General features: G+C 34.9%; 1 protein-coding gene across 3 annotated transcripts; it reads left to right on the top strand.

Annotated features, from left to right (window-relative positions):
* Nucleotides 1-1,540: 1,540 nt before the first annotated feature.
* LOC128999858 (putative RNA-binding protein Luc7-like 2) lies at nucleotides 1,541-15,293 on the top strand. 3 transcript variants are annotated; one of them, XM_054426576.1, is made up of 9 exons: nucleotides 1,541-1,723; nucleotides 2,810-2,904; nucleotides 9,837-9,935; nucleotides 10,800-10,910; nucleotides 11,258-11,365; nucleotides 11,764-11,976; nucleotides 12,443-12,528; nucleotides 12,995-13,081; nucleotides 14,905-15,293. In XM_054426576.1, exons 1-9 carry the CDS (start codon nucleotides 1,663-1,665, stop codon nucleotides 15,041-15,043), a joined length of 999 nt encoding a protein of 332 aa, XP_054282551.1. In that variant the 5' UTR covers nucleotides 1,541-1,662; the 3' UTR covers nucleotides 15,044-15,293. The 3 variants fall into 3 exon arrangements, with proteins under 3 accessions (XP_054282551.1, XP_054282552.1, XP_054282554.1); XM_054426579.1 differs by lacking the exon at nucleotides 1,541-1,723 and adding an exon at nucleotides 7,974-8,017 and having other exon boundaries at nucleotides 2,841-2,904; XM_054426577.1 differs by lacking the exon at nucleotides 12,995-13,081.
* The last annotated feature ends 436 nt before the right edge of the window (nucleotides 15,294-15,729 follow it).

Below are 15,729 nucleotides of genomic sequence, written 5' to 3'. Positions count from 1 at the left end.
TAATTAGCTTTGGCTATTGTAGTCAATCCAGAATTGCGTCTAAAAACTAACATTAATGAATGGTTTGGGCAATTCATCCCAGCCAAAACATATAAGAAAAATATAAGTCAAATTTCATCGTTCAAAATACAGAAATTGTCTCATGTATAGCAGTGTAGTAGTAGTGACAAGATGCCCGTCAGCAGTAGAAAACCTGTTAACTTAAAAATTCAGTTAAAAAAAGGTTGTAATGGTAAATGGCAGGTTGTCAATAAGGGAAAGCATAGCTGTGCGTTACCAGTTGAACCTCCAAACAAGTTAGTTTTGTTTTAAGTAGAAATAGATTTCGTGTCATATCGATCCCTGAAGTTTGTGTAAGGTAAATAGAGGTATCAGTAATTATTCAAGTAAGCCTAATGTAAGTGTGAGCCAGAAATTGACACGGTCAAGGCAGGTGATTCCACCAGTAAAAGTCTGCCGAACTTACACAAAACAAGGGAAACACAAAACAAAACAAAATAAATCTACAAAAAAAGAACTGACTTGTCTGATACAACTAAATCACGACCAACAGTAAAAGCTCTTGCAGATAGCCAAGGACGTTCTTAGACTTCTCTGATTCTTAAAAACTTCTTAACGAAAAATTAAATCACAAATTCTGTGTTTGGGTATTAGTAAAACCTAATGCAAAACCTAATTAGGTCTTGGAGGGGGATCTCATGTATGTATGATAGTGATTGTTTAGTTTTGTTAGGTGGTACCAATGATATTGTTAGTCCCGGACATGGTAGAAGCATATCTAGGCAGGGTGCTGAAGGTGGCGCAGACTACGCGGGTGACGATGGTGGATTGCCCTCACGGCATGATCAACCATCATTAATCCCTACTGTTAACTCAATCAATAGCAAATAATTAGAGTCTCTCGTTACTGCTAATAAAAACCTTGTTTGTCTCCTTGGCCTCAATGGATCGTACATGCTACACAGGCATGGTCTTCATCTGGGTCCACGGGACAAGCAGGTGATGGCTGGCACAGAGCTGTTATTGCGAGATAAAATTTGTCCAGCTACGCCCCCTCAAGCGGACTTGGTCTCCGGGGGAACGGAGCACTCCATGCCTGAGCACAGCACTGGGTATGGGTAGCAGGCCCATGATGACAAGAATGTTAAATTTTCAAAAGTTCGTACTTATATTATGGCGAAAATAGATTTTTCCTAGCTATACCACTGGTCTAGAACTTAATTTTGACGCAGAACTTAGTTATTCCGTAAATATTAAACGTTTTTGTGTGTACCGATTCTCAGATCGAAGTAGCAAGTATTCAAACTTTACTTGTATTATTACTTTACTTGTATTATTTTATATATATATATATATATAGGATAACCGTAGACCGTAAAGGCGGCCGTGGTAAATGTGACGTCGGTTTAGGTTGAAGTGAAAAAGTGGAAGTGAGTGATGACTGAAGAGAAGCAGAAGAAGACTCAGAACAGAACCAGTCAACCAGTCCAGTCCAGAACAGAACAGCATTGAAATTGAAAGCAACAGAAACAGAAGAAAAGACGCGTCGCAGGAGTGGAGGAAGCAAAATTAATTGATTTCCCCTTTATTCTTTTGCTGAGTTGGTAAATTCATCGCGTATTGTTCTTGGTAGAAGAATAGTATTACTTATTTGCTGCAGACATGACTGCCCACGATCAAATGAGGGCGATGCTAGATCAATTAATGGGCACGGGAAGGAATGGTAAGTTACCATTACCTAGTTTGCTATTTCTGGTAAAAATGTCTGCTTTTGTGTAAATGTCTATGCCACCTATCCATTATGGCGAAATTTACCAATCATAATACGATCTATTACTTGGCATAGTGTGCGTTAGGCGATATAGTATTAATTTTTTATGTTTTGATAGCCTATCTGATGTTTAGAATAGAATTGCTGGAAGAAGAAAATTCTATTGAAACTCAAACTTAAATTATTTCATTCCCAGACTAGGCTAGGCTAGCTTTTTTAGGTCAGGCCTAGGCCTAGTTACTTACAAATCACTATTACCTAGCATGGAGCAATTTTTTAGTTTCCCTCTAACACGAGCCTAGAATAAGTTAGGCCTAAGTCTGCACAATAAGGAATGTAGCACCGTACATATCAAAGCTTAGAAATAAGTTGGGCGGCTGCTCTTTAGTTTACGTCCTACATTTACTCAAATACTGCAGTTTGGTTAAGGTTAGGCCTAGGTTTAGTTTAGAACAGTTTCATTTTATAATCAGCTGGTAAGCCTAACTTGGTTAAGTTAATGAATAATAAGTAGTAAATGTAGGACGTAAACTAAAGTGCAACCAGTTGGGCTCTAACTTGTACATTGTTGTGGAACAGTAGCAAATTTTGTTAGTCCTGAGTTACTTCTTACCTATGATGAATTTAAAACTTTCTCTAACTTAACAAAAATGACCAAGGTAGGCCTAATAAGTTAGACTAATAAGTTTAGACTTTCGCAATCGTTGTGAAATTAAGAATTTTACGATTGTGGGATTTGCGTTGACACTTTCTGCAATTGTGGTCCATGAGTGTGCGGTAATACTTATCTCTGGCCTGATACAAAACTCAAAACCCTGTACTGTAGTATTACTACAGGCTTTTTCTTATTTTATGACAGCTAGCAGTAACTTAGTTCTCCTTTGGGGGATAAATTAACAAAAAACTACAAGTGTCTGTAAGTTAGAGAGAACTCTGCAAGCCTCCCCTCAGGCTCAAGGGTTAGGTAGACCTACATAGCATAGGCCTAGACATGATTAATGAGATATATAACCTTATTAATATTTCAACTTTTTGCAGGAGAGAACAATCGTTATCAAGTAAAGTTTTCTGATCCAAAAGTCTGCAAGAGCTTTTTACTGGCTTGCTGTCCTCATGAGATCTTATCCTCTACAGTAAGTCCATTTATTACGAAACTTAGATTAAATTTAATAGGTCAAAGAAATTGTTAAATGCTAAATTAGGTTAGACCTATTTAGGATAGAGTAGGCCTAGGTTAACTTATATCATGGCAGAGTTTGTCAAAAATACAATTTTAATATACCCTATCAGTTTTGGCTATATCCAACCTAAACCAAAACACTATCGTTGACAAATTTTATATTGACATCAGATAACTTGAGCTTTGTATAGGGTCTATTGTTGCTTTTCCATACTAACATTCCCAGCCTAATAACCAGTCCTATATGCTAAATTATAGGTATGCCTAATCATTGTTATCTTTAAACAATTCTTTTGTGATTAATTTTTTTAGGCTAGCCTAGTCCTAGGCTATGCCTTGTTTTATTTTTAGTTAGTTTATCAACGTTTGCTGGGAGCAAGTTTGAATTACAGTAATCAAAATTTAACATTAATAATTTAGTAATTTTCACATTATAAATTGTAACATTGGCTTGCTAAAAGTATTTAATTAACTACACTATTAATCTTGTAGTTTTAAATTTGGTAGGAAGAGGTAAAAGCTATTTACACTTGAGGTTTACAGATCATTTACAAAATACTTAAATTAGCCTATTTTACATCTAGGACAAACATTTTATTTGAGATATTTTCCAATTAAAGAATACATTGATTTCCGGCAAAATAACAGTAGTCAATTCAAAAGAAAAAAAGAAGTTTGCAATGAGTTAAATATTCATGGCGCCAAATAGAGTACAGTACATGTAGGGCCTATGTTAAATGTTTTTCTGTTAGAGTATTGCAAGCATCTTGTTGATAAAAATGTCTTGCCCTTTCTATGTTCAGGTTTATTGTGAAACTTAAGAGTTTGCTAAATTTAGTTTACTCTTTATTAAAGAAAATACTATAGTTAAAGATTTAAGCCCTAACCTTATTTATACCTAGATGTAAGTTATTGACTTAGGAATCGGCAGGACCGCCGGACATCGTGGATTTTCTCCCCATAACGGCAATGGTTGAAAGCATATTTTGTTTATTAAGATAAAAAGCAAAATATCTCATTTTAAAGCTATTGAAACCGCGGAAGTGGTTTGCTATCAACTTTTTAATTTTAACCTCTAAAACAAAAGCTTAAATCCAAAAAGAAATTCACGCAGAAAATATATTTAAGAACATAACATTTTCTGCTCGGTAACTAAGCTGAAGGTGCATCAACGTTAATGCATTTTATTGCTGATCGGCGGGGTGCTCAGACAAAACAATACAGTAATGTACTTTGAGAAAGTACTAACAATTAAAATTAAAAAGTAGATAGCGAATCTCTTCCGCGGTTTGAATAGCTTTAAAATGAGATATTTTGCAACTTTTTGTCTTAATAAACAATGCCAAAATAAGCTTCAACCATTAACATTGCCGTTATGGGCAGAAAATCCAAGATGGCTGCCTGTCCTGCTGACTCTTAAAAGTTAGATTAAGTTGTTAAAATGCATTGATCTATTTGGAGACTTAGGCTAAAATCTTTGAAAACATATTCCACAGTTGTATTTTGCCTAAACTGTGGTTCCCTCTTCTGGAATGTTGTAAGTACATCAAGCGTATTTTCTCGTAACAAGTTTCGCTGGGTAGTCTGGTTATTGGTATGTCATTTTCAAATTAATTCATAAACTCTCTACTAGCTGAGTTAATATTCCAATTTTGGTTCATCGTTTTGGTGAGTAGATGTTTAAAACATTTAACTTCCCAAAAACCCTAGGGCTACAACATCCCTAGTTAAGACTTAGATTATTTTATGACATGTATTAGGCCTACTTGTTTCACAATTGTCCTTGTGTTAACCTCTCTGAGATTAGCTTATTGGTAAACCTCATTTAGGTTCACACTTATTTCACTCTTTTTTTTAAGCCATTTAAAATGAACCTCTCTACTAGAACATACAAAGTTACTACTACACAGTTTTTTAGGGGAGCGAGCTGGCGTAGTGGTTAGAGCGCGGGACTTCAGTCCCTGAGGTCCCGGGTTCGATCCCCGCCAAGTCACCAATGGATTTTATCTAAGTGATAATGCCGCAACCCCTAGGTCTAGCCTGAAGTAATGTGAAAAACAATCCCAGGCTCGTGCCTAGCGTCCTTAGGACAAAAAAAAAAAAAAAAAAAAAAACTACACAGTTTTATTGTTGTAACCAATTTGATTAAATAATATGTTCCTTTTTAAATTTTATTTACCACTCTCATTTATCAATAATAGGTTCAGTGAAATTTGTTTTGTATGCAACTTAACCTAGGGGGGTTTTCTATGTCTATATACAGTAGAACCCCTCATATCCGGCCTTGGTTTTACCGGTCCTCTGTTTATCCGGCCCCTTCCAGGAAGCCAATATCAATTTTTTTTTCTCACACCTTACAGACGTTTAGATACAAGCACTAGTCTTTGTGACTGCTCAAGTCATAAAATAAATTGTTCTCATTATTTATCTGTTTGTTTATACATTTATTATTTGTTGAGTCACTATGCTCAGTTGAGCTAGTAGGCCTAACCTCTGATCAGTTGTCTATTTCCAAAGTGGGTTTAGAACAGTACAGTACGAGTACATTAATTTTTGTATTTCACAAAATGGTTAAGAATGTTGAGTAGAAATGCGCAAGTACCATTTAAGTCCTAATGATCTTTAAGTACAATTTATTGTCATTTTTACCTCCATTTAATATATTTTGTTACCTGGAATCATAATATTTGTACATTCATTACTTACAGTAATGACTTTAACCTACAATATTTTTTTCCTTTTTACAAACATGTTTATTTTTCTAAAAATGATCCCAGAACAGAATTAAATGATACTTTTGATTGCATATATTGATTACCTATTATTATTAGGTATGAATTGTCATTTTCATAGTAGGTTGGTTTATCCGGCCAAATCGTTATCCGGCCAGGGGCTTGGTCCCGTGGTGGCCGGATATGAGGGGTTCTACTGTAATTCTTTTTAATTTAAATGTAAATTGGTAAAAATTGGTTAAAGTAAACCCCACATCATCACGATTATTTTATCCTTCAATCTATCTACTGTTATGGATGGACATATTTTTTTGTTATGGACACATTCTATACAAATCAAAGTAAAAATATTAATGGACTTTCTTGTCGTTTTTCTTGTCGTTTCTTTAGATACATTCTTGGCCTCTATTTTAATTTTTACCCTTTTATATTAAAATCCGTATTATTATCCAAGTCTTGTTATTTGTCACTGGACAAACTTATGATCGCCCTTTTAAAATTTGCATAATTATAAATATTGTTTAATCTTTTAAAACGATAACTCTTTTTTTTATTCTTGGAACTTCTCATAAAAATATTCTGTAAGAAAAAAAAACCTTTTGCTTAAGTCATTCAAATTTGAATAAATGTTTATTGGCAAGTGTTCTGTATATTCTGTTGCTCGTAATATACCATCACATCAAGTATGTCAAAATATTGTTCAAAAAGACTAATCCATTAATTGATTTCACCTCTTCCAAAATGGAGTTTTCTCTATTCAGCCAGTTTTTTACCTGATCCCCTCCACATGGCCAATATAACTTTACATTTTTGAATTTAGTAAATTGTCTTGTAAACATATCAAAACACTTTGTATGATGCCATGACTTATTAACACCCTTACCCAGGAGTCATATTTATTTAAACAAAAAAGTTAATTACAACATATGTACATAAGGGACAATCTTGCAAAAAATGTTCATTTAGACATCACAGAAAAAAACTACTTGTGCCCAATGATATTTGTTGTAAATTGTGTGCATTTAATCAACAGAATTTTTACTGTCGGAGCTTTTTAGATAAGCCTGAGCAACTATTTCAATCAAAATCTTAAATGACAAAACTTACCAGAAACCTGTGGTGGGTGTTGGAACTCTTGCATTTTTTATCATATTCAGATCATGATTATTAAAGGCACATTTATTTCCGTTAGTGTAAGAACTAGGTGTTGCCTGTTATAATATGAATTCAGTAATGAATTATAAATTCTTCTTTCACTGTCTGTCCTATGTACCGTATTTGTAATTCTATGAGCGTTGTAAAAGTTGTCAAATTAGTGTTTTTGAAATTTATTATTTTCCATTATGGGGAGCGAGCTGGTCTAGCGGTAGGACACGGGGCTTTGTAGCCTGAGGTCACAGGTACAAATCCCGCCAATCACCAATGGATTTTATCTATGTAACAATGCCGTGCAACCCTCTAGCCTAAAGTAATGTGAAAAACAGTTCCGGGTTGGAACCTAGCGTGTTAAAATGTAAACGTTTAATAAGTGGCAAAAATTTATTTATCGGTTAACATTGGCGGTTTATATCAAATTAATTTTAGCTTAATTACCTTAAAAGTGTTAGTTTTTAAAAACTCAAATTTGTTAATCTACCTGTAAGAATTTTGCGCTATTTCTTCTAAGATTCAGCACACTGCTTACCTTTTTCTTCTTCGTGGTAGTAAATTTTCATAATTTAGATTATTTATATTAAGATAATCTGGTTAAAAAGTAAATCTTATAATGAGGAAACTGAATTGTGTTAAGTACTATATCACTAATTTGACATCTTTGTATTTTATCTGTATCGGTAGCTGAATTAACTTACCTATATGTAACATTAACCGTTAGTTTACGCTGCACAAAGTCGCATTGTAAGCGTACTTTTATTTGTAAGCGGCAAGAACTACCAATGTCTGTGAGTATTTATGTCCTTTTTGTATCTAACTGTTGAAACGATAAAATGTCAAATATGAACAGTTAGCTAGTAGACAATTATGAGTTTAATTCTGATTTTGGATAAAATTGGGACTTCTGGAAGAAAAGTCTTTTCTTCAAGAGAAGAGTGGAAGAGACCGGCTTGGAATGTGCGTATGCTGTTATTTTAGCCAGAGACTTAATTATCGGACTTTTGTTGGCGACCCTGTGAGTATGAATGCTCATAGCTGGGCAGTGCTGTCTGCGGCGGCGTACGTATTTTGGTTTAGTATTTCAGTTTAGTCTGTTTTTGGTCGATTGTTTACTGATTTTGTCACTGTTACTCTTCAGGGTAAAAACAGTTTTGAGAAGACACGGCAGCGGCTACCCCGTCTGTAAGTCACAACAACAAAATACCATCAGAACAAAATTGTTTTAATGTATGCCTATGTTAGGAGTTGGGATTGTTTGTATGTTTAGCCAAGAAAGCGGTTAGCAATGGTTAGCTTTACCAAGATGCCTGTAGGTTATAAGAGTGGATTAGTGTTTGTAGTTTTCTGATCTACGATACGCCATTAGCGTTAAATGGAATCATGTCAGATACTTTTAGTATTTATGCTTTAAGATTTCTTTCAGTATAGGTTTGATGAGATTAATATTCAAGTCCCCGAACTATTTGTCATTCCAAACATAATTTCCTGGAATTTGGCTTGGATATTATTTTTTGCCTCTGTATTGAATATCCTCTAAGGATCGATATGTTTAGTCAGGAAACGGCAGGTTATGTACTTCATTTAATAATAAAGCTACAAATTCCAATTGGTTCCAATCTCAGCCTATAAAAAATTGGCCAAAATATGATATTAATTAATAACTTAAACGAAAAATAACATTTGATTTAACAAAGTTTTATAATTATTTTAAACGCTTATTCATTCAAATTCATAAAAAGTAAATTACCTCAAATCCAGCCAAAAATATTAATAGAGATGTCTATTGGATTTTTTAATGTGTGATCAGTCGTTCACTGTTCAATGTAGTGAAAATCAACAAAGAAGCCAACCCCAAACCTTGGTCTTTCCAAACGAGGTTTAGCCAATTTTTTGCAAGTCTTAAAGGGAAATGTAATTCTTTACTGAATGGTGAGAGAATTTTTAAAGTTGTTTCCAATCCGTTCACTCCCTCGCAAATGCACAAACCTGTTTATTTTAAGCTGCATGCTCCCAATCATGCTTAAGGAACAGATTTCAATAATGTACTACAGCTAACAGCTGTAACACTGATTCATTACATAATGTTCAATGTGTTATTATAAGATGTTATTTTAGTTAATTGTGTAGCTCCTAATGGTTTTCATTGATGGTGCTAAGGGAGTAAAAGGTAATAACAATTTCTGTTTTGTAGTTTGTACATCCTAACTGTACATTTAAGTAAAATAAAATGTCTACCTTGTTAATTAATAAGTAAATTTATGTTTAACCCGTCTTACTAGGTTTTGGAATTGAACGCTGCATTCCATTTAAACATAGCTTGTCAAAACTAAATCAGGATCGAGGGAGTTGGTTAATCACAAATGTCTAATGTTGTGTATTGTTGCTTTAATTTGGTTACTTTTCTAAACTTCTGTCAATAGTAGCTTGATTCTTGATCTGGGTAATTTACAAATAGTGTTTTATCGCTGAAAAAGAATGGCTTAAACTCATTACAAGATTTTAGTTACATTTAAAAAAAATCTAGAGTTTCTTTGATCGGCAAAGCAACAAAGATGTTTCTTTAGTTGAGTAAGGTTAGAGGATTTGGTTAGTAAAATGAAAAGTTTTTTTTTCAATTGGCTCATAAGATACCATTTGAACATACCTATTAAATTTTGTTTTGTCGTAAAAGTATTAACAATCGTTACACAAAACATAGATGGGCAAATTCTTTATGTTAGTTGATATCTTCATTTTTGTAATTATTGTTTCTTATCCATAGTAAATGCTCTATTTTACAATTGATCCATTTACATACTATATTTTCATTACAATCGGTTCCTTATCATTTTCAGTGCATCACTTTACAATGATAGTTCCCACATCAACATTAGTCTTTTTTTGCTTGGTTACATATATTTTTAAACACTTGTGACTTTGAAGTGAAATTTTGATTCAACCTAGTGTTAGTACCGAGTAGTGTGACAAAGTCTTGTTAACAAGATGTCTATTGTTCCGGCAGCGCATGGACTTGGGTGAGTGTCCTAAGATTCACGATCTCGCCCTCAGAGCTGACTTTGAGCAAGCCAGTCGGGCGAGGGACTACTTCTACGACATTGATGTGAGTATTTCAGTCTAGTTTGTGTTTAAGTAAGTCTTGTTGAAGGTTGGTTGACACTCTTAATAGGAAATATTCATTGAGAGATTTTGAGAATATTTTATATCACGATTGGGGTATCGTGCCTGAAAGTTTTTACAATATTTCGTGGTAATCATGATCCAAATCCCGAAATGTTTTGAAAACTCTGTGGGGTTGGTAGAGCGAGTGGAGCAGTTGCTCCAGAGTGGAAGCCTCTTGGGGTGTGAGGGGAGTGAAACTTTTGGAGAAAATAAAACTTTTATCGTTGAAAAAATCTGATACATATATTATAAATAAAAAATTATAAAAGTCAAGTATATATTTAAAATAAATATATTATTATAAACTATTGAATAGCTATCTTTAATCATAATATTTGTAGTTGAAAATGGTAGGTGATGTATGGGTTTTCTCGCTGCCGTTTACCGTAGCAGTGGCACGGGCATGAATACAAAGTTCCAGCGTATTCTCTGTGGAGATGTCCTTAGTCCAATGATCTACACCACAAGTTTAGTGATCAGTCAGAGCTGAAAATAAAGTTATTCTATTTACTTATGTCAGTAGTAAGTGCGGACTGTGTAGCTATACGCATAAACTGCCCTTACTTAAAAAATGCTTGTATGATTCATCATAATAAGGATCACATGTATACTGATTACCGGCTAGCCGATAAGCAAGAACCTTCATTCGTTCTATTGGTAGGAAGTTAGTTTATAATATTTTTCTTTCAAAATTGTGGTTAGGGTGTTTGCTGGTAAGCCAGTTTGCTAAAAAGCAATGTTTCCCATTTGTTGTTTTGTTTGCCATCGGATATTCATCAGAACTGGTGGTAATCTCCTTGTTTAGGCGATGGAGCACCTCCAGGCATTCATCAGTGACTGTGACAAGCGGACGGAGCAAGCTAAGCAGAGACTACTGGAAACACAGGAGGAGTTAAGTGCTGAGGTGGCCGTCAAGGTGAGGAAAACATCTTCATTACTTTTTACACTTTGTGAATTTATTGAATTAATTAGACATTGTTAAAAGGAAACGATCGTTAATTAAGATTGGGTGTAGGGAGGAATGAGGGGAAGGCTTCCAACAACACAAAGCAGTTGTAGTGACTGTAGTAACTATAGTCTTAAATCGATCTAATCGCAATTAATTGTTGAGATGACTTTACAAAAAAACAAAAGCGACGCTTGCGCATCCCGATGGCCACTCTAATTGACAAAATATATTCTTAACAATTTGAGTTTTTTTTTTTACTAAGATTGTGTGGAGTAGAGTTTTAAGTTTTCAAATAAGTTGTTTTGTTTTTGTAGGCTAACCATGTACACGAGCTGGCTGAGGAGATTGGAAAGAAGTTGGCACGAGCTGAGCAACTCGGAGAGGAAGGCTTCGTGGAGGAGAGTCTCAAGTTGATGGGGGAGGTGAGTTTATGGTAGTTGAAAGTGAATTTAAAATCGATTGTAGATTATGTCGTATTAAATATTTTCATGTAGGCCCTAAGAAGGTATCATCTACATTATTATTTGTTGGGACTTTTTCATTTCATTTAACGTTAGTGTGGAAATCAATTCACAGAATCAGTACCGACATTTCACCATCGATTCTCGGTCCCGGTACTTTTCCCAAGAACCAAGGGAACCGACATTTGACGTTAAGTACCGACCCATCACTAATGTAATCTTTTACAGCTGTACACACTTGCATAGTGACGTGCAACTCAATAAACCTGCATAGTTTTCCGTTCATTGTTAACTTAGCTTTCATACTGCTCTCATATGCTTAAAATCAAATCAAATCAAATCCTTGTATTAACCTACAGATTGAAGAGCTCCGTAAGAAGAAAGCCGAAGCGGAAGACGTTTACCGCAACTCCATGCCGGCCAGCAGCTACCAGCAACAGAAGCTGCGTGTGTGTGAGGTGTGTTCCGCGTACCTTGGAATACACGACAACGACAGGCGGCTTGCCGACCACTTCGGTGGCAAACTACACTTGGGTTTCATCAAGATCCGGGAGAAACTAGCCGATCTGGAGGTAACCAATGCTTTCCTAACCTCCAAATGATTCTGTGAATGTAATCTGTTTACAATGTTATAAGTTTCAATATATTTAACATTTATATAATCTTATAACAATAATACAACCTTACCTATAGTATTGAGGAATTTTTTTTTTATAATTTTGAAGCCGGTAGATTGTGCCACTGTTTGAGAAAGAGTCCTTAATTAATCTTTTGCTGTAGTCCAGTCATATGCAGGACAGTAGCCTATATTTTGTCCTGATACAAACCATACTGGTATTTCATCGTGTAGTTTAAGCTTAGTTTTAAGAATATTGTCAGATTATTTTACTCGTACAGTATTACTTTTTCATTTTAAAGTTTTAATTGTAATTAGTTTTATCATCATGAATATTGACAAAACTCCTATCTATGTAGATTGTACTTAAACAAAATATGTTATGAGTTAATACAAAAATTTGAATTTGAATGTTGGTATAGCGAACTGTGGAAGAGCGAAGGCAGCAGCGCAGATCTGAAAAGGATTATGATCGGGACGACAGAGACAGAAGCCGAGAGCGAGAAAGGTAGGATTTTAAGGTCTCCTATCTCTGTAACTTACTGAGAGTAATTTTCTTGATTTAAAATCATAATTAAATCTTTTAATAGTTTTACAGCATATATATTTTTAAGTTGAAACTTTTTTCTTGAAATAAATTATGGAAACTTATAAGTGTAGTTTTATTAATTTGTCTGTGTTGTTTTAGTGATAATAATTTTTTACGTTACTTTTTTCCTACGCTTTGTTTTTTTAAAGGAAGAAAGAATGAATAAATCTCAAGCCCACATATAAAATGAGTTGTAAGGAGTTGATAGCACACATAAAGCTCATCGGACAATTTTCTTTTGTTAGGTATTCAATCGTCCCTTCCTCCATAGTGTATTTAACAGTTTGTTAGTTATTTTGCTGAGTTTTTACATTAACATGAGAAAATGGCAAAGATGATCTGTGAAAAGCACCTATCAGGTTGAGCTTAGTTTTCTGTGTGTTAGGTACCGTGAACGCAGCCGTGATCGTTCCCGCAGCCGCAGACGCAGGAGCCGGTCACGCTCACGCAGCAAGTCTCGTCACTCAAGCAGGTCAGCAATGCTTTTTAGAGTGAGATATAATTGATCAAATAATATCTAAGACAAAATGTGAAGAACAGATGACCATGGAAACCTACATTCCTAGTATTTCATTGAACATTCTAGCTTTCAAACGGAGTATGTTGGTCACTGAAAAGATGCTATTTACAAGATAGTCAAAAAAGTCACTGATCATAATTTAGGAAGGCAATCTAAGTAAGATTTTTACTTGGGCCACACAAACGAAATAGCTAAAAACTGTTATTTGATTTTTCCATCCTTCCAAATTGAAAGCAACAATTGAAATCAATTATAGTAATTTAAATATATTCTAAACACAAAAATTTGTTCAGCGCTAAAGCTTCATACACTGATTCAAGCTTCAAGACAACTTTAACTAGGCCTGTCTAAAATTTAATTAATTTACCTTATTCTAATAAACACCATGGTATAAGATACAGTACTTACTTACATTATACTATTTATTGCAATTACACCTCCTGTTTATTTTTTGAACTCAAACAAACACACAACGCTTGACTTGACTTACCGTAGAGCTTAGAATATTCTAATGTCAAAAATCCGAACCGCTTCTTATGTTCTTATGTTTAAATGCAATATTGATTTAGCTTGGAGACAATAGATGTTTTACAGTTTCCCGGTCTAATCTGTCGGCGCCCGGCGGGGAAATGAGCGAATGTGCACGCACCGAGCCAGGTAAATGACCTTGGGCCTGTCTATATTTAACTGTCTCGGTGACGCGCCAGCCACCCCACCCCACCCCTTGCCACAGCTATTGTTTCACCACCAGTAATTGTGCCAGTAACCAGTAGTGCACAGTTTATGTTTATAGATACGCGCAGTCTTCATTACGACGGTGTGGTGTATTAGCCTAGTAGGACTAGACTACGTATAATGCTCAGTTGCGTCTTGCGATTTGTCCGTGTTATTGTTTTTTGTGCAAATTAATTTAGTGAACAGTTAGTTGGCAAACAGTTTGGTGATTTTGTGCATTTGTGCACATTATGGCTTCTTCATCTGGGACAAACAAGAAGAGAAAACACACATTTCTTGCTATCCAAACTAAAATTAAATTGAATAGGCTGGGAAAAGGTGAAAGTGGTTCGTCTCTTGCAAAAGAGTTTGGAGTGGATAATGCTACCATTTCTGACATTAGGAAAAACAACAATTCCATTCTATATTTTGCCTCGAAATTTGATTCCGAGGATGGCTCAAAACTTCGTAAAACAACGAGGACAGCGAAAGACAAAGCACTAGAAGACGCTGTATTGTGTAGTTTTCATAGCACTCCCAAGTTTAGGTGCACAAGTTACACCGATAAATATAAATTTTTTGAACCAGTTGTTTCAAGAAATGCTAATTGGGTCGTAAACAACTTATTTGTATGAGAGGGCAACCTCCTCAGTCATTGTAAATAGTGGGCCCAAACTTCGGTTCTAAATAATTCAGTTTCTAATGCAGTAGCGCCAAGTGTTTTGGACTAAAAATTGTACTTCCAATAGCATCGTCCTTAATTTTGCTGTGTGTTTCTCAGTGTACATAATAATATTGAAAAGATTAAAAATTATAAAATTAAAAATAAATAATTATTGCCTGTTATTATTATTGGTGGGTGACCAGTTCAAAAAGTTTGGAACCGCTGGTCCCATTGACTTTCCTTATCGTGCTTTCTATGTCTTTGTCCGTTTTACTTGCCTAAATTTTGTTTTGGGATTGATCTAGGCTACTATTTCTACCTTGTTTGCTCTCCTCTTAAAGCACAAAAGTTCTAACACTCCAAGTAAAGCCACATATTTCATATTCATATTTTCCAGGTCTAGAAGCACGTCTAGGGGCCGACATTCACGCTCCAGGTCTGACCGTTCTAGGTCACGTGATCGCCGTCGTCGTGATCGCAAGCGAGAACAACGTGACAGAGATCGCGAGGATTCAAACAGCCGCGACAGGGATTGAACTAGCAAGAAGTAGCAAGATCTGTCATGAGCTACTTTAACTTTGTATTAAATTTTATCAGTGTTGACTGTCGACTTGATTTACGTGATTTTCTGGTTCTATGTGCAAGCAGGACTTTAATAGTTTGTTTTTTATTCCATCACTTACGAATGAGTTTGTTCCTCTTTGTAGATTTTCCATTAAATTCCCAATGTATACTTGAAGTACATTTATTGTTAGTATTAGGTGAATATATTTGTTTATTAGGTCATGTGTGTTTTTTAATTCCTGTGTTTTGTTGGTTTGAATTTCTTATATGATGGCTTTTGGTAAAATAATAACTGCTAAAAGAGATAGTTCTCTTCACTTAATATCCATTTATGAGCGTTGCAGTTGCTGTTGATTCCTACTACAGTCAAATTGTTCGTTCCATAATTTGTAATAGTTATGAAACCTAAATTGTTATTCTTTGGCTAAATCAAATGAAATAATGTGTTTTATACATTAGCAAAGTCTTTGAATAAAGTCAAATTTACTTAAAAAGGTAAAGTAACAGGGGAGCAAGCTGGTCCGTGGTAGAGCATAAATTTTAAACATAGAGTTGAAAGAGGTCCCGTAAACATGTACATACGTAAATAGCTTAACTTTATATTTTTAAGAAGTGAATTATCTGAAATGTTACCCACATCTATTCCTGAAGTAAGGAC

The sequence above is a fragment of the Macrosteles quadrilineatus genome, unplaced genomic scaffold (assembly GCF_028750875.1).
Source record: "Macrosteles quadrilineatus isolate MER2022 unplaced genomic scaffold, UCM_ALF_1.0 Scaffold_8__2_contigs__length_117827958, whole genome shotgun sequence".
In the NCBI taxonomy this organism is placed as follows: domain Eukaryota; kingdom Metazoa; phylum Arthropoda; class Insecta; order Hemiptera; family Cicadellidae; genus Macrosteles; species Macrosteles quadrilineatus.
The sequence above is the reverse complement of the archived record's forward strand: the minus strand, read 5'-3'. Positions and strand labels throughout refer to the sequence as shown.